Consider the following 21,746-nt stretch of genomic DNA (forward strand, 5'->3'; position numbering starts at 1 on the left):
AAACTGCGGATCTCCGTCGCATTCTTAGGTGTCGGCCACTCTGAAATGGCGCTAATCTTCTCCTGATCTACGGCAACTCCTGCTTCTGAAACCACGTGACCCAAAAATCCAATCTTCTTCTGCCAAAAGCTACACTTGCTCAGCTTGGCAAATAACTGATGTTCCCGAAGCTTACCCAACACAATCCGCAAATGTTCAGCATGCTCTTCTCTACTCCGAGAATAAACCAAGATGTCGTCTATGAAAACGATCACACACTTATCCAAGTGCTCACGGAATACATCATTCATAAGCTTCATGAACGCGGCTGGTGCGTTCGTCAACCCAAATGGCATCACCACAAACTCGTAATGTCCATAACGGGTACATAATGTCGTCTTCCGCACATCTCCCTCAGCTATCGCAATCTGGTGGTATCCCGATGCCAAGTCAATCTTAGAGAACCATGAAGCTCCCTGCAACTGGTCCAACAACTCGTCGATACGCGGGAGCGGGTACTTATTCTTGATGGTCACTTTGTTCAAACCTCTGTAATCTATACAAAGTCTGAAACTCCCATCTTTCTTCTTCACAAACAACACTGGTGCTCCCCACGGTGACGTGCTCGGCCTGATAAACCCCTTATCAGATAGCTCCTCCAATTGTTTCTTTAACTCTGCCATCTCAGTTGGTGCGAGACGGTATGGAGCTCGTGAAATTGGTGCTGCTCCTGGCTCTACTTCTATTGTAAGAACGTCCGCTCTAGCTGGTGGTGGCCCTTTTAAAGGCTCAAAAACATCCTCGTACTCGGCGACCACTGGTATATCATGCAGCTTCTGCTGACCGTCCTCCTTAACCATCGAAATGGTTGCCAAGAATCCCTCTGCTCCACTTTCCAATAACTCTTCTGCACGCAACATGGAGACGATAGAAATTTCCCGGTGTGTCTGAATTCCCTCGCAAATGATATTTCCTTCTCCTCTAGGGATATTAACTCTTGCCTTCGGACAATCCAAGACTACTCGATGTCGCGACAGCCAATCCATCCCAAGTATAACATCGTAGGAGCTCATCTCCATCTCCGTCAAATCTCCGAGCAACTCGACTCCTCCAAGTAGAACTGGTACATCGTGATGAATGCCAACTGCACCCAACTTCTCCGTGCCGGCAGTCTGGATCTGCTTAGCCTTCGGTTCAAAGACTCCCCGAAAAGACCAAGACTGGACTAAGCGCGGACTCACAAAACTATGAGAGGCTCCCGTGTCGAATAAGGTATAAGCTGACTCTCCTCCAACTAAAACCGATCCTACACGAGATTTTTACTAACTACACATGACAACCACGAGCCAAAATACCCAAACACAAACAAGTATGGAAAAGACTCATACCTGCTATCGGCTCAGCTCCCTGAGGATCTCCAACCGCAAACACACGTGGAGCGATGGCTAGACGCTTCGGTGGTGGTGGAAGTGCCGCATTGTCCTTCCTCGGGCAATCTCTAATGAAGTGACCTGGCTGACCACAGCCAAAGCAAACCTGTGCCGCTGCTGGTGCTGCAATCTGTCTGACTGGTGGCGTATCCAATGGCCTAGCTCGACAAAACTTCGCAATGTGTCCAATCCTACCGCAAGTAAGACACCTCATACACTGCCCACTGTGACTGCGATGGCAACGAGGACATATCGGTAATCCCGACGGGTCCCCTGCTCTCCTTTGAGACTCTGGAGCTTTTCCAGACTTAACATGAACTGCTTTGGCGAGTTCCTTCTCCTCCGCCAAGCCTGCCTCCTGCTCGGCAGCTTTCTCTACCAAATCTCCCAACCGGTGGTAAGTGACTACGCGACACCTGTTACGAATCTCCACTCGCATCCCACTCAAAAACTTTCTAATCAAGTCTTCTTCTGAAATGCCCACTCCTGCAAATCTGCGAAGTTGGTTGAACACAACCTCATACTCCCTGATAGACATCTCTCCCTGGCTTACATGCTCGAACTCGCACTTCTTCCTATCCATCGCTTCCTTCGGAAAGTATTTCCTATCGAACTCTCGAATGAAATCAGCGAAAGTAAGTCTCTCTGGCCCAAAATGGCTCAATCGTATTCCCTCCCACCATATAAGAGCATCTCCACGAAGGTACTGCATAGTCAATCTGAGCGACAACTCTGGTGGACACTCAATAATCTCCAGCTTCCGCTGCAAGGCTAACTTCCAATCGTGTGCAGCTACAGCATCCACTGTCCCGCTAAAATGCTCCATCTCCATGTTTCTCATCTGACATGTCAGCCTGTAGAACCTCTCATTATAAACCGGGTAAACATGAGGTCGCGGTGGTGGTGGCGGTAGATCCTGAACACCATGAGCAAACTGCTGAACTGGACCCTGCTGCAGAGGAACCTGTGGAAGGGGAACCTGCTGAACGGGATCCTGATGATCATGCTGAGCTGGAATCTGCTGATCTTGTTGGACATGAACCAGTGGAACTTGCTGAACCTGAATCTGCGGTCCCTGCTGAACGGCAGCCATCTGACGAGCAACCTCCTGAGCAGCTACTCGGGCGGCCTCCTGAGCGGCCTGCCTGGCTGCCTCCTGGGCAATCTGCTGAAGTGCTTCCTGAGCGGCCTGTCTAGCGGCATCCTGAACCATTTGTCTCAATGCATCCTGATCAACTGGTGGAGCCGCGGGTGGTGGAACTGCGGGCTGCTCATGCTCATCTACATTGTCTCTAATGGCTCTGGCGGTCTGGGCACGGGTGGTTCTTCTCCTTGGCGGCATCTAAAAGGAAAGCGAAAAGTTAACTTACGCTGAACTTTGGATACCAACATTTTAAGGAGCAGTGATATCGAACGAAAAGGTGCTATTTATTTTTATTTTCAAAATTCCCAAATCCCCGAAAATATTTTGAAATCGTGTAAAACCGTCAAAACCGAATAAAACCAGGTCTCCAAAAATCGCCATCCCGGGTCGGAGCCGGGACGGAACCCGCTCTGATACCAAATTGTGACACCCGCCACTTTCAAAATATAATAAATTGATAAAAGCGGAAATAAAATAATAATACAACTCAAATAATAATAATCTTCATATAATATAAAAGTCAATACGGTAACAAAAGGCCTAAAAGCCCAACATCGATAACATCCGAAATATAAAATACGATATAAACCGAAAGTCTGAAATAGGAATAACATAGACGATAAAAGTCCAAAGGCCTAAAGGCCCGATAAAGATAAAAGCGGTAAAAGCGATAGAAGCCCAAAAGCCCAATAGCACCGGTCCGATAATCACTCCTGCTCATCGGTCTCACCTAAAAGGGGGAAAGAATGAGGGGTGAGCGACAGGGGAATCGCTCAGCGAGGTATGGGATGCTACCCCGAAGTCCATGGACCCGGACATAGCACTCCGAATAAATATAATTTAATTCTAATGCATGTCAAACACAGTACCTAAAGTACTCAAGCAACAAACAATGGTCCTAGCGAGGTGCGCACTCGCCGCCCACTAACAGGCCAAAACACTACCGAAAAGGTGCTCGGTTCATACACACACCGAAAAAGTGCTCGGTAACACACGCCCGTAGACGATTTATCGACACTTCCAGTCTACGGCTCAACCGGTCGACTAAAGTTGGCCGTGACCTCCATACAATCCGGCATACAGCAGTCCGACTCTGTATCCGTCTCCAAACAAAAACAATCCTAGCTAAGAATTTACATTAAGTGAAACAATCAATGTTGAATCCTCTAACCCCCTAGTTCCGGTTTATGCAAAGAACCTAAAACTAAACAAGCAATGACAGACTCGATTTCACACAGACGGAACACATTAAAAATAAATTATACTTATTCGAGGTCCTAAGCCGAATAAGAGGAGTTCGGGAATAGACCCTCACCTTAGCAACAATAAGAGGTGGTATCTATGAACTCCAGCTGCTCAAATGGACTCCAAATCTGAAATCAGATCGAAATTTCGAGTCAGAACACCTTTCGAACGGTTTAAAACGGGTATTTACGGGAAAGTCAACCTGCTGGTCAAAGATTAATAATTTAATTAATTATTTAATTAATTAATTAATTAATTAATTAATCTGGTTTTCCCTAACCGATTTCCAATTGATTTTAACCGACCGGTTTAATCAAACCGAATCGAAATCGATTTAAACCGGTCAAACCACCGGTTGACCGAGTCACCGAGTTGACTCACCGGGTTGACTCGGCCGAGTTAGCGAGTCACCGGCGAGTCACCGGTGTCGGTCGCCGGCGGCGACGGCGGCGGCTTACCGGAAAATCAACGGCGGCGACGGCGGCGACAGCGGCGACGGCGGCGAGGCGGCGACGCGGCGGCGGCTTCTCGGCGGCGGACGGACGGTGGTCGGTCACGGCGGCTCCGGCGAATGTTGGTCGGATACGGCGGCGCGTGGCCGGAACTCGCGGTGGCTCCGGCGGACGGCGGTGGCGCGTGTGTTTCACGCGCGCGCCGAGGCGAATCTTCGGGAGGCGCGTGCGGCTTCGTCCGGGCTCCGTTTGAGGCGTGGTTGGTGTCTACGGCTTCGTCTCGACGAGAGGAACACCATGATGGCCTTGGATGTACGAGATGATCAATGGTTAGGAAGTTATGGGTGATTTACTAAACGGAAACGAAAATGAGCTTAAGGAATGCGGTTTTCGGCGGTTACCTAGGGCGTTTATCGGTGGTGGCAAGCTGAATGTGATCACGGCGACGAGCTCCGGCAACGAGCTCCGGCGACTCTCTGACTATAAAATAATCACACTTCTTCTTAGCTCTCTTTAATTCTTTTCTTTATTTTCTAAGTTTTTGGTGAAATGGGAGAAGGTGGGGGTGGTGGGGTTTTAAAGACATTACCTTTGGCCTTTGGAGTTGGGGTTGGGTCATTACATATACCTGCATTTATTTTGTTTCATTCTTGTTAAGTCCGTTAGTCCTGCATTTACTATCTAATCATCACCATGATCTTCTGTCAGCATTAATTTGGTTTCATTCTTGTCATGCTCTTGTTTCATCCGTACATGCTATAGTAAATTTTTGCAGAGATCGTTGAACTTTCATCAAAAACCGCTATTTTTGTGTGCAATTTATAACATATCTTATGTGTAAAAAAAGCTATGCATGCAATACATTCTTCGTATATATATAGATGCATGTAATTTAGTATTTGTAAATTGATAACAAATCTAGTGTTGAAATATGGATGCATGCAAATTCTTGTTTGTAATTAGATTGTGTGTTTCCATCTCAGATGGTTCGCTGTGTACGATTTTGGCGAGGCCAATAGAAGAAGAGTGGAGATGAGTGGGAGTTCATAACCCATCCAGAGGACATAGGCTATAGGGTGGTGGTCTATGAAACTGTGAGCTACAATGCGATTGACCAGATATTAAGACAGAGCTACGGTCTCAGCCAGAATACACCTCTTGTCATTTCTCACCGGCTTCCTAGTTGGATGCTCGGCCCCCAAGGTAACCGGATACCGCCGGCGACGATCTCGAGCACGGCTGAGTTGTCTTGGCTTCTCCATGGGAGAACCTGGATAAGTGAGCTTCCTATTCTCATAATGATGGGTCCAAAAGACGTAGCTGAATACGAGTTTCACTGCCGTACAAATTTTGCAATAGGCAATACAACGTATGTCTTTGATCACACAGCAAACGAGAACTCAAGAGCCGCTTACGAAAGTAATAATCTAAACCCTAGATAGAGTGATATCAATTGCCTTGCAAACTGATTTTAATTAATGTATAATATTTGTTTTACAATGCAACATGTTTAGTCTTTGGTAATCATGCAGCACAGACCGAGCGGGTCATGGATGCTTTATTTCCGCAAGACAGCTTGCGTCTCTTCCACAGGGTTTCGTTGGAGATGGCTTTCGCAGACAACTTTCTGGCTAACCAACAGGGAGGAACACAGCCAGTTAGAGAGATAATCGAACTTGACGACAATGACACCGAAATGGATGAAGTAGCACTAGGAAATGCTACAACTGGTGAGTGTTGTATCTATGTATCGTACCTAGCCTGTTAGTATTTTTTATTGTAGTATAAGGTTTTAAAGTTAGCCGGTTATCAGAACACTATTGACAAAAAATCAAATTTTCTCAATTGAAGGTATAACTGGCCTTGGTACCAAAGCCGTTGTACCTGCTGGTGAAGGAAATGCTAACCCTGGTGAGTCAAATAGTTAAATTGTTTAGCCGGTTATGTGAAAGTAATTGGCATGGCTAAAAATTTGGGGTAGAAGGATATATGTCTCAACGTTAGCCCGTTAATTTTTTAAACTGTAGTGCTATTGCTAATGTTTAGCATGCTACATGAGATTAATTGACAATATTAAATTTTTCCGGTTGAAGGTGTAGCCGGGCTTCTTAACGAGGTCATTGGACCTGTTGTTCAAGGAAATGCGACCCCTGGTGAGTGAAGTATTTAAATAGTTTAACAGGTTAATAGAAATTAATTGACAATATAAAATTGTTGGGTGAATGATCTATTTGTCAGAGATAGACCGTTAATAATTTTAAAAATTGTGTAAATCTGTATCTTTAGCATGCTATCTGAATATTATTTGACAATATTGAAATTTTTGTTTGAAGGTGTAACTGGGCTAGGTAACGAAGGCGTTGGACCTGTTGTTCAAGTAAATGCGACCCTGGGTGAGTCTAAAATTTAGATTGTTTTAGTTATTAAATTTTTTTGGGCTATATGTGTCATAGTTATCCCGTTAAAAAGGTTCTATGTGTCATAGTTAGCCTGTTAAAAATTTAAATTGTAGTGTAAATCTATATATTTAGCAGGTTACCTGAATATTAATTGACAAAATTAAAATTTTGGTTGAAGGTGTAACCGGGCTTGGTAACGAAGTCGTTGGGCCTGTTGGTCGAGGGGATGCGCCCCCTGTATTATGGAATGTTGGTATGGACATGACGGCAATGGAAGAGCATCGAAGGGCGCATGCAACGCCAACAGAGGGACTTGATGATGGTATGATGTTTTGGGCTCGTATGGCGACAGAATGTCTGGCAGGCGGTGGACGTGGCGCTAAAGTGAACATAAATGATGATGTTGGGTCCATAGTGGGAGAGCGAATTGAGCCTGGTCGCCAAGAGGACACACGAGGTTTGAGCCTATCTCCAGATGGTCTTGAAGAAAGCGAATGTTCTTACACGGACTCGACGCATGCAAACATTGGGCCCCTAACACAGCCAACAAGTGACGGTATGTAGGTTTGATTACCAATATCTATGTTGTTTAAATAAAGATTGTTAACGAAACAAGATTTTTAATTCAGAGTTGGAGGCGGCTCGTGGATTGGTGTTGGCCACTACTACACCAGTGGAGGGGGATATTCCAATGGGGACCGAACCAACCGCAAGTAAAACTCTTGCTCCGATGGTGAAGTTGGCAATGTTCTGTGCAACAAAAGGCGAAGGTTCCACCAATCCAAAACAGGGTAAATGATTAGATTTGTTAGTGTTACGAATGCCTCTGGTATGCTAACATATATATTATGATGAAAAGATATACCGTGGAAGGTAAATGAGACGATCTATCAACAATTGCCGACAACTCACTGGATTCGACAGTTATGCCACCAAAATCGATAACAGTGCTAGTGGCCAAATAAAAACAATAGCAACAAAGCTTACCGGTTAGGCGTTGTTTATCCGAGTAAATTATTAGTTAGTGTCTCAAGTAAGGAAACTTACAATGGTGATCCGCCGAGTACCTCCAATAGCAACACAAATTTTGCGGCATAGTCGATGCTTGGGGTGCTGCGGATCGCATTAACAAACGATTCCCATGCACGAGTGAGGAACCGTTTGTCGCACTGGTAATCCCCGACAAGGTTTCTTGGCACAATTTTAGCTCGCTTGCTTTTCCTGTTGAGTATCGGAGCTTCTTTATCGACGTTGGACTCCGGTAATGGATCCTCCCAGTTTTTTGGGTGTGCTCCATGATCCACAGCTTGAGCGTTTGATTTGTCCATTTGGGTGAGGCCAATAGAAAATGAAGGATCTGGAAAGGACAGTCCAGTTGCGACCGTTTCCTACATATAAAAGAGCCTTCATTGTCAGATATATGAATGAATAGAGTCGTCTACACTAAAAAGACCAGACCATAAATACCTGATTTGCATTGATGACGTTAGTGGGATCCTCAATGATTGTCTAGCTCCTGTTAAAAGGATGAGCAATTATCTGTTCCACCTGCACATTTGAAACAAAATTTGGGTTGGAAAAATAGCAGGTGGATAAAATTGGTGATTTGTTTGCTACAAGCTATCTGTGTGGATAGACAAGCGTTTCTTAGCCAGTACAATTTTCACAGATAACGTCAACGTTATGTTGATAAAAGCTAGCAGGGTAGTTCGTAGATAAGCAAAAAGATTTAAGTACCGCGTCTTCCCTGTCGACGTTGGGGTTTGTTACGGTATCTTGACAAGCCCCAACATCCCCGATGTCGTCAGCCTCTCCGTTGAACATGTACGCTACAAGTGGGTCCTGACACAAACATTATAACAAAAAACGAGGATTTGCCTTTTGTATCAGATTAATATACACGAGTGTACGGCCAAAAAAGACACGAGTGGTGTTAAGTTAATGATTATACAAGCTATGTTGGGTGTTACAGAGTTGTAGTTCATATATGCCTCGCTAAATTTTCTTCCTAAGCATAAAGTATTGACTCACCGAACATTACATAGAGAAATTTTATAGGAATTTTACCTCTTCCCGGTCTCCGTGATTCGGGTTTAACTCATCCCCTCCGCCGTGATCCATAGCTTCGTGTTCTTCAGACCTGAGAGACTCGGAGAAAATATCCTACCAAAATTGCATTCGCATCAACACAAAACAATTCATGGTTATATTAAATGGAGAGATTCCTTGGTAGAAGAGGAGAAACTAAAGTTGTACCTCATCGCAAGGTTGTCCCCTTTGACCACCAACCACATTTTCTCGAGTTTCCTAAGAAACGTACCAGGAATATTTGCATGATATCAATTGTCCTTAACACTTACTTGACGTGTATGAGCTGACTCCTTGTTCGCAAATCGCATAGCTTCCTGGATTATGTCGGACACAACAAAAGGGTTCGAGTCTCTTCCCGGTACATTTGATTCTCCGGTGTTATCGGGTGGACGATCAACCGGTGGTCGAGCGTGAGAACGAGTACAGTACTTGGTCATGGTGTCCAAAATTTCCTTCTGTGAGATTCTCATAAGGTCTTCCATCTTCTTCTGAAATAGGTTTTGCGAGTTGCATAGAGACAGAGCAAGGCAAGGTCCTTTATTTGATCACCCATGTTGGATAGATCTGCAGATAAGCTGTTTTTGACAACAGAGGCAACATACTCAGCGTCGACACCTTCGGTCGCAGGTAATTTCCGATTGACTTGCGGTTTTCCGGTTGTTGTTCTCCTTGATGGCTTCCTCACGCATACGGCTAACATCAGCTTTAGTCGCGCCACCTTTGAAGTTTAAGTTGGAAAAAGAGAATCCTTCTCGAGCTGCCTTCACAAGATTGTCAACAAGCACATCTTCCTTGTCGTCTGACCCCAGGTCCGACTCGAAATTCGATAGGTCAGCGCCATCAGATATGATAGAAACCACGTTTACCTGTAAAACATGTCAGAAGATTAAAAACCGAAATAATTTGGAGCAGGATTTTAAGTGATCGAGATACAATACCTTGCAAGCAGAATCAATGGAACGAATGTGTCCCATGTTAATACTAATCTTCCCTTCCCTTTCAACAACACCGGATTCTTCGTCTGCTTCGGATTCTGCTTCGGAACCATAGGAAGCTCCATCTCTAACAACCCCATTGAGGGAAGGTACGGCTTCGATTAGCACAAGCTGAATCGACATCACAAACCCCTTTGAAGGAAATTGTATTCTGCGATAGAGATATTTCATTCCTCTCTTTGATACTGTCCATCAGCATATAGAAAGATTCACGTCCCCAAGGATAAGAAAGGAACTGATCTAAATCGTTGATCCTCTCAGCGGCCGCATGTAAAATGCGGGGGTTGTGGGATGTTGGGAGTATTACGGCTGAGAGCAATGAGAGAAGTGCGTACTTAATCCTCATTCCTCTGTCGATCACCGTCTTCTTTTTCAACATTGTTACAACAGAGGAGACCGTTACTTCAGTCATGGCCCCAAAAAGCTCCCCCCAGTACGGCTTCTCCGATAAGATCTTCTTGCTCCTCTTCTTGCTGTGCGGTGGGTATCTACGGTAATTGAGGCCGGTGACTAGTGCGAATTCTCTGATTGAAAATCTAATTGGTTTCCCGGCAAAAAGAAACCACGCTTTGTGCTTCTTCCGGATCTTCAGTAGACGAGAAAACAATAAGCGCCCAAGACGGCCGGAAAAGGCAGGTTTCTCAGCGATTTCTACGAGTTTACCGAATGAAGATTCTCTAACAAACCGTAACTCTTCTTCGTCTAGGGCGTTTAGAATCTTAGAAATGCAAGAGGGTTTGTGATAGGGTGTTACCCTAATGCCTAGAGGTTCATCGCCCATCGCAAACATTCTGTCCGGGAAGGAGAGTGGAGGCGGATCGCCATGATTTGTGTCCATTTCTGCGATTAGAACAGGAAGAGGAGAATTTTGAGTAAAAGATATGATAACTGTCTGATTTGTAATCCAGTGTAAGAACAGAACAGTAGCTTATAAATAGAAAATGGAAATGTTTCTCTCACTTGCATCGGTCGCGACGTTACAGAGGAATTTCTAATTTATTATATAAAATGAGATTAATAACAACTTGTCTGACACAAGTTATATTGCGTGTAGCATTGTATAATGAAAAGGAAAGATACGCAAAAAAAAGGAAGTTGATTCCGTTAAAACCAAAGTGTACGTTAGGAGTAACATGGTAAAAGACTCAAACGTTAATTATAGGAGTAACATGGTAAAAGACTCAAACGTTAATTATACAAGACGACAAAATAGGGTATATAGCTAATATGCACATATTCCTTGTGTGTGCAGTGCAATTTCTCAAATTAAAAAGAGTGAGTACTTCTCGTTGTAAATTATGTAAATTAAGTCTGATCTTTTGCCCCCCCCCCCCCCCCCCCCCAATCATAAAGAAAATTAAGTCTGGTTTAGTGCAACAGCTGAACTTGACAATCCCCAAATAATCCTCAGTAAATATTTCTTTGGGTTGCTTAACTTCTAAATCAATGTAAAGGAGCGATTTTTAATTTCCACAGACCAAAAGGGAACTTTTTTTATTTATCCTGATTAGGAATCTCACAGGTAATTTTTATTTTTAAAAATAGTTGGTCTAGTTGGCACCGCTGCAGAAGCATTGCAACTTCAGAAATTACTAAAGAAAATAACCACAAGCGATACTTACGCAATCTATATTATAATAGTTGAGTTTTTCTCGCTTCTCAGCACACCACATCAATGTTTTATGGATCCCACTTTTAAAAAATGTAAAAAAATGTCAAGCCCATGGTTCGAACACGGGTTATTGAGATATTATGTTTTATATCATAACTGATATTTAAACTCGCAGATGTATTTGGGCAAATCTGTTATGTCCAGGGCTTTGATCTCACCAAAGAAACAATTCGAGTCATTATCCGTCTCCTCATTGATCCGTAAGAAACAATCAACACACAATTTCCTTTATATTACTGTCTATATTGTGTTAACATCAATGATCAAAAATATTTCATACCCAAGATCTGTGGTCGTTTATTTATTTCACTTACTTATCAAACTAATTTTACACAAACCTTTATTTTACAGCTTAAAAAAACACAACAACCCAAACAATCAAAACACCAAAAACTAAAATCCCAAAAAGACGAATCATTAATGATCACTTCTCTTTTTTGTCTAATCTTACAAATAAATTTCAAACAACTATATCAAACCAATCACCTCAACTAAAACTCAACGACACATACATCGAATCAGCAAAACAAATACAAGCTACACAGCGAGTTATTTAACAATTTACAAACTTACTTTTGTAGATGTTTACGAAGAAGATGAAGACGACAACCAAGATCAGTGAAATTACCTAAACAAAAAACAGAGTAAGTCACGAACTCTGATAAATACAACTAACAATGATTTTTTTGTACATATTACCCATCAAATAAACTAGAAACAAACACAGCCACACCATGAGATACAAGAGACAATCCCGACAGACACAAAGGCGGCAACAACATCTCCACCTGCTCACTTCTCTTGTCTTATGAAAATAGCTTACATGCCCAATGTCAACATGCCAATGCTATCATCTTCCTATGAGAAATACATAATTTTGTTTAAAACCCATTAAGGTCCAAATACTCAAAATTGTCACTCATTTTATAGTTATTACTACAAGTCTTCATGTATTTGTTTTAAAGGTCCGGTAAAAGCAACAATTTTAAAAATAAAAAACATATAACAAACATAATAAGGATAATAAAAATAATTATTTAATACACACAACTTACGTAACTAAACTGGAGAAAAAATATCCAGAAAAAAAAAGATATTCTCAACAACCTTAATATAATTTATGTACTCTGAACAGTACAAAAAACAAATTAAAAAGACAAACAAACAATCTCAGTGACAACACCACGGACTATATCAATCACATTACTAACATAGTTTAGTCTTTCATAAGTGGTGAACAATGCATACACAGTTCATCATCACAACTCTAGCCCTATAACAATAAAAAAACTTGAAAAACAATGATGGACCCAAAACGCAAAATTTACAACTACAATAAACCTAACAAATATTGAGATGAAACAAGAACTCTGTCTACAACCTCGCGCTTGCACGGAAGCAATGCCTCTAGTGATATGAACTTTTCTCTTACAATTTTTTTTTCTGAATCTTACCTTATAAACCAACATACCAACAATTACTAATAGGATATTAAAATAAATTTAGTCTACCCATGTGATACTCAAAATTTTAGTCTAACCAAAAAAATATTGTAGTTTTTGAATTGGTTCAATTGATTATAATTTGAGAAAATGATTAAACTACCGCATTCTTAGTACCACTTTTCATATATAGCTTAACCATATTTACTTTTAATTCTAAAGAGGTAATAGACACTCCTAACTCTATGGTTAACTAATCTAGATTTACCGTTTAGATATGAGAGGTGGGATTTAGAACTTTAATAAATAAATATTTAAATTTTAAATAAAATTTGTAAATAGTTTTAAAAAGAATTTTCGGATTTTAAAACTAAAATTTGAAAAAAAAATTATAAAAAAGTTTGAATTTGAAAATTTATAATTCTAAAATTATTAAAAAATTATTTTATTATTTATTTACATAATTATTTATATTTATATATTTATAAATCTATGGTAGAAGAGTCTTTGGCTTTTTAATGAAATTTCATACATTAGGTATCTGTGAAAATGTTCTTCTGAAGAAAAGAACATGAATAATGAATAATGATACCAAAACTAAGGTAAAATTAGAATTTCTCCTAATAATTTCTCCATAACGTCTTATATCATTTCCTCGCTATTATATATTCTTACAAAGATAAAACATAAGAAAGTATACACTCTTGGTTTTAAAATACTAGTAACAAGCTTTCATTGTTTATTGGATCTTTTTCAACAATGGGAAACAAGGAGTAAGAAGTTGGAGTAAAAAGGAAATTAATAATTATCTATAATAAGATTATTATCTTCGGGTCTAAAATCTATAATAAGATTGATCGTCTTAATACGAATGATCCAGTTTTCGATCCTTCTTCCTTGCGCCTTAGTTTTGACACTTCAGAAAATCTCACAGGGTAACGCTAGGGAACTTGCAACGCTCATTTCCTGTAGAAATAGCCATAAACAATCATTAATTATTCCATAAATGCCCATAAGGAAACCACAATTACGAATCTACGATCAAGGGTATTTTCGTATGTTTTTAAAAGAAATCTATCTCACCAGGGTTGGTCGTGGTTTCACGGGCCAAGCCATTGAAGTAGCACTGAGAGCTTTGGTTCCGGAACTGAGCCCAGTACGAGCTAAATGCATAGCTTGCGTGCCAAGTGACCGAAACCGGCGCGTAACACTCTCTTCCCGGCGCCAAAGCTGCACAGGTTTCATTACTTCTTCCGCAAGCAAAGTCAAGCGCCTGCCCTAACTCCTCCTCGCTCGCTCCTTCAACCACCACACACCACACATTGCCCTTGAACGGAACATTATTACTCGGTTTAGGCAACGAACCAAGACTAGAAACCGGTCTTGTCCCGCTGAAATCAATGTCGTAAATCTGTGTACCGTCAGGATTCAAAATTCCCCAATGCCTCTCTGTTCCCGAACCGGGTTTCTGGTTTTCATTGAACAACGAGAACAAAAACGTCGGTATAGGTGAACCGGGTCTGGCTGGTGTACCAAGAGGCGGGTTAGCAGTCATCTTCTTGATCAAATTCCTGTTATACGTCGCCGCATTGAGAATGTTAGCTCCGGTTTCGTCGATATCACCGGAGTTAGGCCACCCGGTTTCAGAGATTGCGAGACTGATGTTGGGGTAACCGAGCTTGGTCATCGCAAAGATAACCGAATCGAGCATCTGGTCTAGAAGATTGGTGTAAACCAAGCCGGTTTGTGGGTCGGTATAAGTTGAATTGGATTCGAACAGAGCGAAATCCAAATCGTTGTTAACCGGATCAGTGGACCAAGGGAAGTAAGGGTAAACATCAAGGAAGAAGAAAGAGTTTGTTCCGTTGAGAAACTTCAGCAACGGTAACATCACCGGAGCGGCGACTTCTTCCCGGAATGCACCACTCGACGGAGGATAACTTGATCGGAGAACATCCATGGCGAGTGGTGTCCCGACTTTGATGTTGTGTATCCCTCTTGCTCTAAGAGAGTTCACGATCTTACGCATCGCCGGGACAAGGTTAGCCCAGGTTTGCTTGTCTTGGTCGGAGTTGTAGCTGAGGATCTCGTTTCCGACAAGGACGAATCTGATTCTTGTTTGTGGGTAGTGAGGAAGGACGTTGGTGTTGACCCAATTGTCTGCGGCGGTTTGGTCGGCGCCTATTGTAATTATTTGGTTGTTAGGGACCATGATTGTGACGTAAAGATTGGTCTTAGAGAGGAGCGTTAAGGTTTCTTGATCGGCGTCGTAGAGTTTGACGTGGCCTGCTTTAAGGGTTTTGATGAGGTTTATTGATTGGTAAGGAGATGGGAGATTGTTTCCTGATCTTCCATAGCTTATCCCAATTCTACTTGCGAGTGATGACAATGTTTTGTTGTTACCAATTGCGTAGCAACTAGAACCTGATTAAAAAGAAGACATAGTTATGGTGAGTGAAGTGTGTTTTGATACTTGAATCGCAATATAATTGCAATGAGACTTACTTGATAGGACAATGAGAGTGAAGAGGAACAGAACAAAATAAGCCATTGGAGATGACATGCTGGATTGGTAAGTTGAATTTAGGATGAAGAAGAAGAGACTTGTTGAAGGGGTATTTAAGAGGTGATAATGGGACTGTGTTTTTTTAAGGATTAAGATATAAGCAATCACTCATGCAAGAAAAGCTTTTCATCAAACTATTAATTGTTTCTTGAACCCTTGCAGTTCTTTGGTGTTTCTTTTTTTGCTTGGTTATTTAATTTGTCTTAGTGAGTATGAGAGATTAAAGAAGACTAGTTGGTTGACTTGTCCAAAGGTGACCAAGAACCGCTTTGCCAATTAGTATTCACTCAAAGATTGTAGATGTAATGCTAATTGTTCTTTTTGTTTCTCTTATCGAGTTTTAAATTATTGCTAATCAAGAAAAGTTTTATTATTTACATTATATACTTTTTGATCAAAAATAATATTTTCTTACATGAAGAGTTCTATATACCATTTTTTGGACAAATTTGCCATACCCTTTAAACAACATTTTTAACTTGATCAAAACAACATGTTTTGCCAGACAAAAAAGAAATATGTTTTTATAAATACTTTTACAAAAAAAAAGTTTTTTTTTTTTAACACTGATTTATTATGATCTACAATTATGATATAGGAAATATTACATAGACGATTCGACAACCGACAATACTAACTGTCTTATGAAAACCTACGCCTAACTGTATCACTTGAGCCGTGTTAAAAGTTTTCTTTTACATTGCTGATCTTAATTTTAATGTAAATTTTATCATCGCTAAAAAAAAACTCTTGTAGTACATTGAAAATTATTAAAGAGAAAATTTCAGAAATATAATATTTATTTACACGGATACTATTATCTAATAAGATATCCCACCAACCGTGGAAAGATATATCAACAGTTACGGTGGCTTTAGAGTTATCATTATCTGTGTGAACCAGAGCGTGGCCTTGAACCAATCGACATGGTTTCCACACCATTCCACTCCATCATCTTTCTCTTCCTCGCCTTTTCCGGCGGAGTCAAAATCTCCGTCGCTGATGAGCCGAAGACCGATCCTGTTCCTGCGCCATGGCCGGAGCAGTTCCACGCGTTGATGCTCATGAATAAATCTGGTTCCATTGAGATTGTTGACCTATGGTACGACTGGATCAATGGCCGTAACTTTAACATCATTCAGAAGCAGCTTGGCAAACTAACCTACGACCTTGAATGGAACAATGGGACATCTTTTTACTATACACTCGACGCTTCCAAAACTTGCCGCACCGTTCATTTCGAGGTCAGTGTCTTTTTAACTATCCACTTTAATAAGTGTGTGACTATTGGAAAGTAATGTGGATTATTAGGTTTGATGTGTGTTTCTTGCGGTTAGTATGTTGATCTTGAGGTATCAGTGTGACTATGGGACTCTATGAGTTTGTTCAAACTGTAATTCACTCTTTAAAGATTTGCAGTTTGTAGTGTTTTAGCTTTGTTGTTGAACTGAATTACCCTAAAAGAAAACTGGAGAGACTGTCTTTAAGTTTTGTGGAGAGGTGGTGGTAACTTCATTTCATTCAATGTATCCGTTTGAGTTCTCTCTTGTTTTTTTTGGGCAAAATGTTAAGATGAGCGCTCTCTTGTTCTAGCCTACTCCTCCTTCTTCCTTCCTTTCTTGATTAATGAATTCCTACATTCATCTGAAATTAACAATTCACTCAAGTGAGGTGATAAGTTGCAACGAGCCACAATGGGAATGCATGCATAGTGAGGAGTGTTTAGGGTCTTTTGATACAATCGAGTATAAGCAATGATCATCACTACAAGAAAACATCGGTATTCTGACGGACATTCCGACGGAAAATGAAATCCTCGGAATTTTCCGAGGAATTTCCGAGGAAATTCCGAGGAAACCCAAAATTTGAGTTTCCTCGGAATTTCCTCGGAATATACCGACGGAATTCCGAGGAAACATCAATCCGTCGGAATATTCCGAGGAAATTCCGACGAACTAGTGATCGATCGATGCGTTTTTGGACATATACCCATCGATCGATCACATTGTTACGCTTTGGTCCATCATAGTGATCGATCGATGCGTTTTTGGACATAAATACATCGATCGATCCGTTTATAAAAAAAAATTCGAGATTTTGAAACCCCAAACACTAGTTCCTCAGAATTTCCTCGGAATATTCCGAGGAAATTCCGAGGAACACTTGATATCCTTGATCGATCGATGGGATAATCTCATCGATCGATCACATTGTTACGCTTTGGTCCATCATAGTGATCGATCGATGCGTTTTTGGACATAAATACATCGATCGATCCGTTTATAAAAAAACATTCGAGATTTTGAAACCCCAAACACTAGTTCCTCAGAATTTCCTCGGAATATTCCGAGGAAATTCCGAGGAACACTTGATATCCTTGATCGATCGATGGGATAATCCCATCGATCGATCACATTGTTACGTTTTGGTCCATCTTAGTGATCGATCGATGCGTTTTTGGACATAAATACATCGATCGGTCCGTTTATAAAAAAACATTCGAGATTTTGAAACCCCAAACACTAGTTCCTCAGAATTTCCTCGGAATATTCCGAGGAAATTCCGAGGAACACTTGATATCCTTGATCGATCGATGGGATAATCTCATCGATCGATCACATTGTTACGCTTTGGTCCATCATAGTGATCGATCGATGCGTTTTTGGACATAAATACATCGATCGATCCGTTTATAAAAAAACATTCGAGATTTTGAAACCCCAAACACTAGTTCCTCAGAATTTCCTCGGAATATTCCGAGGAAATTCTGGGGAAGAAAAGGGTTTCCTCGGAATTCCCTCGGAATATTCCGAGGAAATTCCGAGGAAATTCCGAGGAAATAGGGTTTTTAAACCGAAAATAACGTTTTGCGGTTTGAATAACACCTATATAACCCTTATTAAGTGTCTTACATTCATTATAAAGTCAAAAATTTGTTCATTACCCTATAATAAACACTTTTCCGATTGTATGAACGAAATCCCCACAACATAAGAGAAACACTTATACACTTTAATGAACGGTAAAAGGAATACTTACAATTCGTTTTGAAATTTGTTATTTCATGGTTTATGCTCATCTATACAAAGAATCTTCAATGGTATGCATTACAATTGTATAAGAAATGAAATACGGCAAAAAAAATTGATGTTTTGAAACCCCAAACACTAGTTCCTCGGTATTTCGTCGGAATATTCCGAGGAAATTCCGAGGAACAATATAAATTAATAGAAATACATGCACAGGATATTCTTTTTCCTCGAATTAATGAAAATATTCCGAGGAAATTCCGACGGATATTTAAGTGGCCGTCGGAATTTCCTCTGAATATTTTCATTTAACCGGGCAAACAAGCCGCCAAATATTTCGCGAAAATTGAAATTGAAAATACTGAGGAAATTCCGACGGAAAATATCCGTCAGACCCAAGGTTTTATAAACTCGAACCGCATCTTCTTCCCCATTTCTCTCTTCTTCCCCATTTCTCTCTTCTTCCTCTCCGGCGATCTCTCTCTCCTTCCGGCGTTCTCCACCTTCTCTCGCGACGATCTCTCCGGCGAATCCTTTCCATTCCTTTACAAATCATGTAAGGACCTTATCCCACTCTCTTAGGTCCTATTTGTTAGGTTTTGAAGTAGATTTGATGATTTTAGAAGTTTTTTGATAGATTTTTGTTAGGGTGATTGGGTAGGATTGTGATTTGTTGTGTAATAGGTTTAGAATTGTGATTTGGTTGTGTTGAATTGATTTAGAATTTTTTTTATAAATTGTTTATTATTTTTGTATTTACAAAACGTTTATATAAATTCGATTTTACAAAACGTTTTTGTATATAAATTCGATTTTTGGATTTATAAAAGATGATTTCATATTTATAAAAATATTTATATTTATTAAAACTAATTTTGTATTTATAAAACATTTTTTTGATTTATAAACACTATTTTTTTATTTTTGTATTTATAAAAACTATTTTTAAATATACAAAACGTTCTTTGTATATAAATTCGTTTTTGGATTTATAAAAGATGATTTCATATTTTAAAATTAATTTTGTATTTATAAAACATTTTTTTATTTATAAACACTATTTTATTATTTTTTGTATTTATAAATACTATTTTGTATTTATAAAAAGATGATTTCATATCTATAAAAATATTTATATTTATTAAAACTAATTTTGTATTTATAAAACATTTTTTTTATTTATAAACACTATTTTATTATTTTTTGTATTTATAAAACTATTTTGTATTTATAAAAAGATGATTTCATATTTATAAAAATATTCATATTTATTAAAACTAATTTTGTATTTATAAAACATTTTTTTATTTATAAAAACTATTTTATTATTTTTTGTATTTTAAATATGTTTTCTATTTCAATTTTAATTTTATATTTTTGAATTTCAATTTAAAAAAATAAATTTTTAATTTTTTTTTTGAATTTTGGAATTATTCCGAGGAAGTGTATCACTCGGAATATTCCGACGACATATTCCTCGGAATATTCCGAGGAATTTCCGACGAAAAAAGTCCTCGGAATATTCCGAGGAAATTCATTTCCTCGGAATTCCGTCGGAAATTTCCGAGGGATTTCCGAGGAAAGATGAATTTCCGAGGAGTTATTTCCGAGGATTTTTTTCGTCGGTATGTCGTCGGAATAGCGTTATTCCGACGACATACCGACGATTTTTTCCCTCAGTATGCCGCTGTTTTCTTGTAGTGCATGTACAATCGGTTTTGTAGATCTTTATTGGTTTCAGAAACATAACTGTTCTAGTAAGTTGCTGAGACTAGTCTTGGAATTTTTGTTTAATCCCATCAAGGTTGGAATCTTGAGGCCAAACTGGCTGGATGGAGCAAACTATTTGGGTCAACGAAATGTGAGTGGGTTTCTCTGCAACGTATGGGAGAAGGTTGACTTCTTATGGTATTATGAAGATGTTGTCACCAAGAGACCTGTTCAATGGATCTTCTATACAGGTTAAGGAGTGATGGATAATATACTATAATAATACTATATTGAAAGGACCCATGTCTTCCTTTTTTTTTTTTGTCAAAGGACCTATGTCTTACTTAACGTGGTCTCTCAGTCATATTAACTCAAACTATTGAAAGACAATTGCAGGTAGAGAAGCTCATGTGATGACATTTGAGGTCGGAGCTGTCCTAGAGGACGAAAAATGGCAGGCTCCAGTCTATTGTTTCCACAATGAAAACAAAAGCAGTGAGTAATTGAAGAATTTGAAACTGCGTTTTCATTATATGTAGAGTTTTCGAAATCTTTCAAGAAATCAAACGTTTCATTAAGTAGTCATTTTCATCTTTTATCATGCAGTAGATACAGAGTTGTTTTCGTGGAGCATAAATAAAAGTAGATGTCTTCTTAATACACAGGCCTTTACTGGGCCTCACTTTTTTATGTGGATAAGTTATAAGAAGCAAGTACTTTCACATTTGGTCCCTAAACGTATCTTTACTTGTTAAAAGTTGTGGTTAGTAGAATAAAGACAAATTAAATATAGCAATTAAGAAGGGGACCAAAGTAATACTCCGACCACATTCAAAAGCGAATTTATGTGATGTCATGCATTAGCTTGGATAATTTTAATCGTTGTCCCCAGACTCCCCACCTCAATTCCTTGATCCTAAAGAGGATAAAGTCGAGAGACCAAGTGAGCAATGTCACATGTTAATTGGTTTCTATAGATATTAAGACAGACCAAAAATAGTTTTTTAGGTTGTTTTCTTTTTGGACATTTTTATCTTCTTACTAAGAATTAGAAGTCCATTTCTTACGAGTTTATTTAAAATCTTAATACATCCATTATAACTCAACATCTTAATCTTCTTGCTGTCTTGCTATTATAATTTCTTTTGAATATAACCTTCTCTTTCAGATATGAGATATATGGCAAAATATTGTATAAAAAATTCAGCGCACGTTGAATAAAGGCAGGACATTTTCAGATATTGGCAGCTCGTTTTTGTTTTTTCTTCTTAGGAAATCCATTTTTATATAGTATGATATTGATAGAAGAAGTAAATGTCTATTCTGAATAACTTTTTAACACGTAAACCAGCCTTTGTTTTGGGATTTTAAACAACACCAAAATAACTTTTTTTTTGAGCAACCAACAACAAAAGAACATAAAACCCCACTTTTATACCTTTTAAAAAAGACTAAAACCTATGGGAACATAGTAACATGCTTCTTGACAGCTTTACTTCTTTTGTGTTCTTTACAACAACAGAAGACCACATGCTTCACCTAAACTTGTAGGCTTTAGCTGTTGTTTCCAAATCAATTTTCCAACCCAATCT

The 21,746-nt window shown here is 39.5% G+C and overlaps 5 protein-coding genes across 5 annotated transcripts; 1 reads left to right on the top strand and 4 right to left on the bottom strand.

Annotated features, from left to right (window-relative positions):
* Positions 1 to 598: 598 nt before the first annotated feature.
* Positions 599 to 4,861, bottom strand: LOC125589579. The gene is made up of 3 exons (XM_048761858.1): positions 4,652 to 4,861; positions 4,257 to 4,555; positions 599 to 3,926 (listed from the first exon to the last, which is right to left on the bottom strand). The coding sequence occupies exon 3, from the start codon at positions 2,749 to 2,751 to the stop codon at positions 1,306 to 1,308; it is 1,446 nt and encodes a 481-aa protein (XP_048617815.1). The 5' UTR covers positions 2,752 to 3,926; positions 4,257 to 4,555; positions 4,652 to 4,861; the 3' UTR covers positions 599 to 1,305.
* Positions 4,862 to 7,692: 2,831 nt separating this feature from the next.
* LOC125590459 lies at positions 7,693 to 9,714 on the bottom strand. Its single transcript, XM_048764033.1, has 7 exons — positions 9,679 to 9,714; positions 9,384 to 9,606; positions 9,010 to 9,275; positions 8,906 to 8,956; positions 8,717 to 8,812; positions 8,387 to 8,491; positions 7,693 to 8,037 (listed from the first exon to the last, which is right to left on the bottom strand). Exons 1-7 carry the CDS (start codon positions 9,712 to 9,714, stop codon positions 7,693 to 7,695), a joined length of 1,122 nt encoding a protein of 373 aa, XP_048619990.1.
* On the bottom strand, positions 9,030 to 11,052 carry LOC111207717. Its single transcript, XM_048761859.1, has 2 exons — positions 9,679 to 11,052; positions 9,030 to 9,606 (listed from the first exon to the last, which is right to left on the bottom strand). The coding sequence occupies exon 1, from the start codon at positions 10,571 to 10,573 to the stop codon at positions 9,803 to 9,805; it is 771 nt and encodes a 256-aa protein (XP_048617816.1). The 5' UTR covers positions 10,574 to 11,052; the 3' UTR covers positions 9,030 to 9,606; positions 9,679 to 9,802.
* Positions 11,053 to 13,565: 2,513 nt separating this feature from the next.
* On the bottom strand, positions 13,566 to 15,613 carry LOC106356232 (probable glucan endo-1,3-beta-glucosidase A6). Its single transcript, XM_013796022.3, has 3 exons — positions 15,355 to 15,613; positions 13,933 to 15,273; positions 13,566 to 13,815 (listed from the first exon to the last, which is right to left on the bottom strand). Exons 1-3 carry the CDS (start codon positions 15,410 to 15,412, stop codon positions 13,778 to 13,780), a joined length of 1,437 nt encoding a protein of 478 aa, XP_013651476.2. The 5' UTR covers positions 15,413 to 15,613; the 3' UTR covers positions 13,566 to 13,777.
* A 608-nt stretch (positions 15,614 to 16,221) lies between these two features.
* On the top strand, positions 16,222 to 20,878 carry LOC106356234 (uncharacterized protein At4g14100-like). The gene is made up of 3 exons (XM_048763781.1): positions 16,222 to 16,659; positions 20,249 to 20,405; positions 20,551 to 20,878. The coding sequence occupies exons 1-3, from the start codon at positions 16,342 to 16,344 to the stop codon at positions 20,655 to 20,657; spliced, it is 582 nt and encodes a 193-aa protein (XP_048619738.1). The 5' UTR covers positions 16,222 to 16,341; the 3' UTR covers positions 20,658 to 20,878.
* The last annotated feature ends 868 nt before the right edge of the window (positions 20,879 to 21,746 follow it).

The sequence above is a fragment of the Brassica napus genome, chromosome C7 (assembly GCF_020379485.1).
Source record: "Brassica napus cultivar Da-Ae chromosome C7, Da-Ae, whole genome shotgun sequence".
NCBI lineage: Eukaryota > Viridiplantae > Streptophyta > Magnoliopsida > Brassicales > Brassicaceae > Brassica > Brassica napus.

What these genes read in the sequence shown, in the direction of transcription:
- LOC125589579 (XM_048761858.1), bottom strand. Translation starts at nt 2,751, where the DNA reads ATGCCGCCAAGGAGAAGAACCACCCGTGCCCAGACCGCCAGAGCCATT.
- LOC125590459 (XM_048764033.1), bottom strand. Translation starts at nt 9,714, where the DNA reads ATGGGACACATTCGTTCCATTGATTCTGCTTGCAAG. An exon ending in CAACAACCGGAAAACCGCAA is followed by an intron (nt 9,276 to 9,383) that starts GTCAATCGGAAA and finishes GATCAAATAAAG; the next exon opens with GACCTTGCCTTGCTCTGTCT. An exon ending in GGGGACAACCTTGCGATGAG is followed by an intron (nt 8,813 to 8,905) that starts GTACAACTTTAG and finishes CAATTTTGGTAG; the next exon opens with GATATTTTCTCCGAGTCTCT.
- LOC111207717 (XM_048761859.1), bottom strand. Translation starts at nt 10,573, where the DNA reads ATGGACACAAATCATGGCGATCCGCCTCCACTCTCCTTCCCGGACAGA.
- LOC106356232 (XM_013796022.3), bottom strand. Translation starts at nt 15,412, where the DNA reads ATGTCATCTCCAATGGCTTATTTTGTTCTGTTCCTCTTCACTCTCATT. An exon ending in CACTCTCATTGTCCTATCAA is followed by an intron (nt 15,274 to 15,354) that starts GTAAGTCTCATT and finishes CTTTTTAATCAG; the next exon opens with GTTCTAGTTGCTACGCAATT. An exon ending in TGAAACCACGACCAACCCTG is followed by an intron (nt 13,816 to 13,932) that starts GTGAGATAGATT and finishes CTATTTCTACAG; the next exon opens with GAAATGAGCGTTGCAAGTTC.
- LOC106356234 (XM_048763781.1), top strand. Translation starts at nt 16,342, where the DNA reads ATGGTTTCCACACCATTCCACTCCATCATCTTTCTCTTCCTCGCCTTT. An exon ending in GCCGCACCGTTCATTTCGAG is followed by an intron (nt 16,660 to 20,248) that starts GTCAGTGTCTTT and finishes AATCCCATCAAG; the next exon opens with GTTGGAATCTTGAGGCCAAA. An exon ending in TCAATGGATCTTCTATACAG is followed by an intron (nt 20,406 to 20,550) that starts GTTAAGGAGTGA and finishes AGACAATTGCAG; the next exon opens with GTAGAGAAGCTCATGTGATG.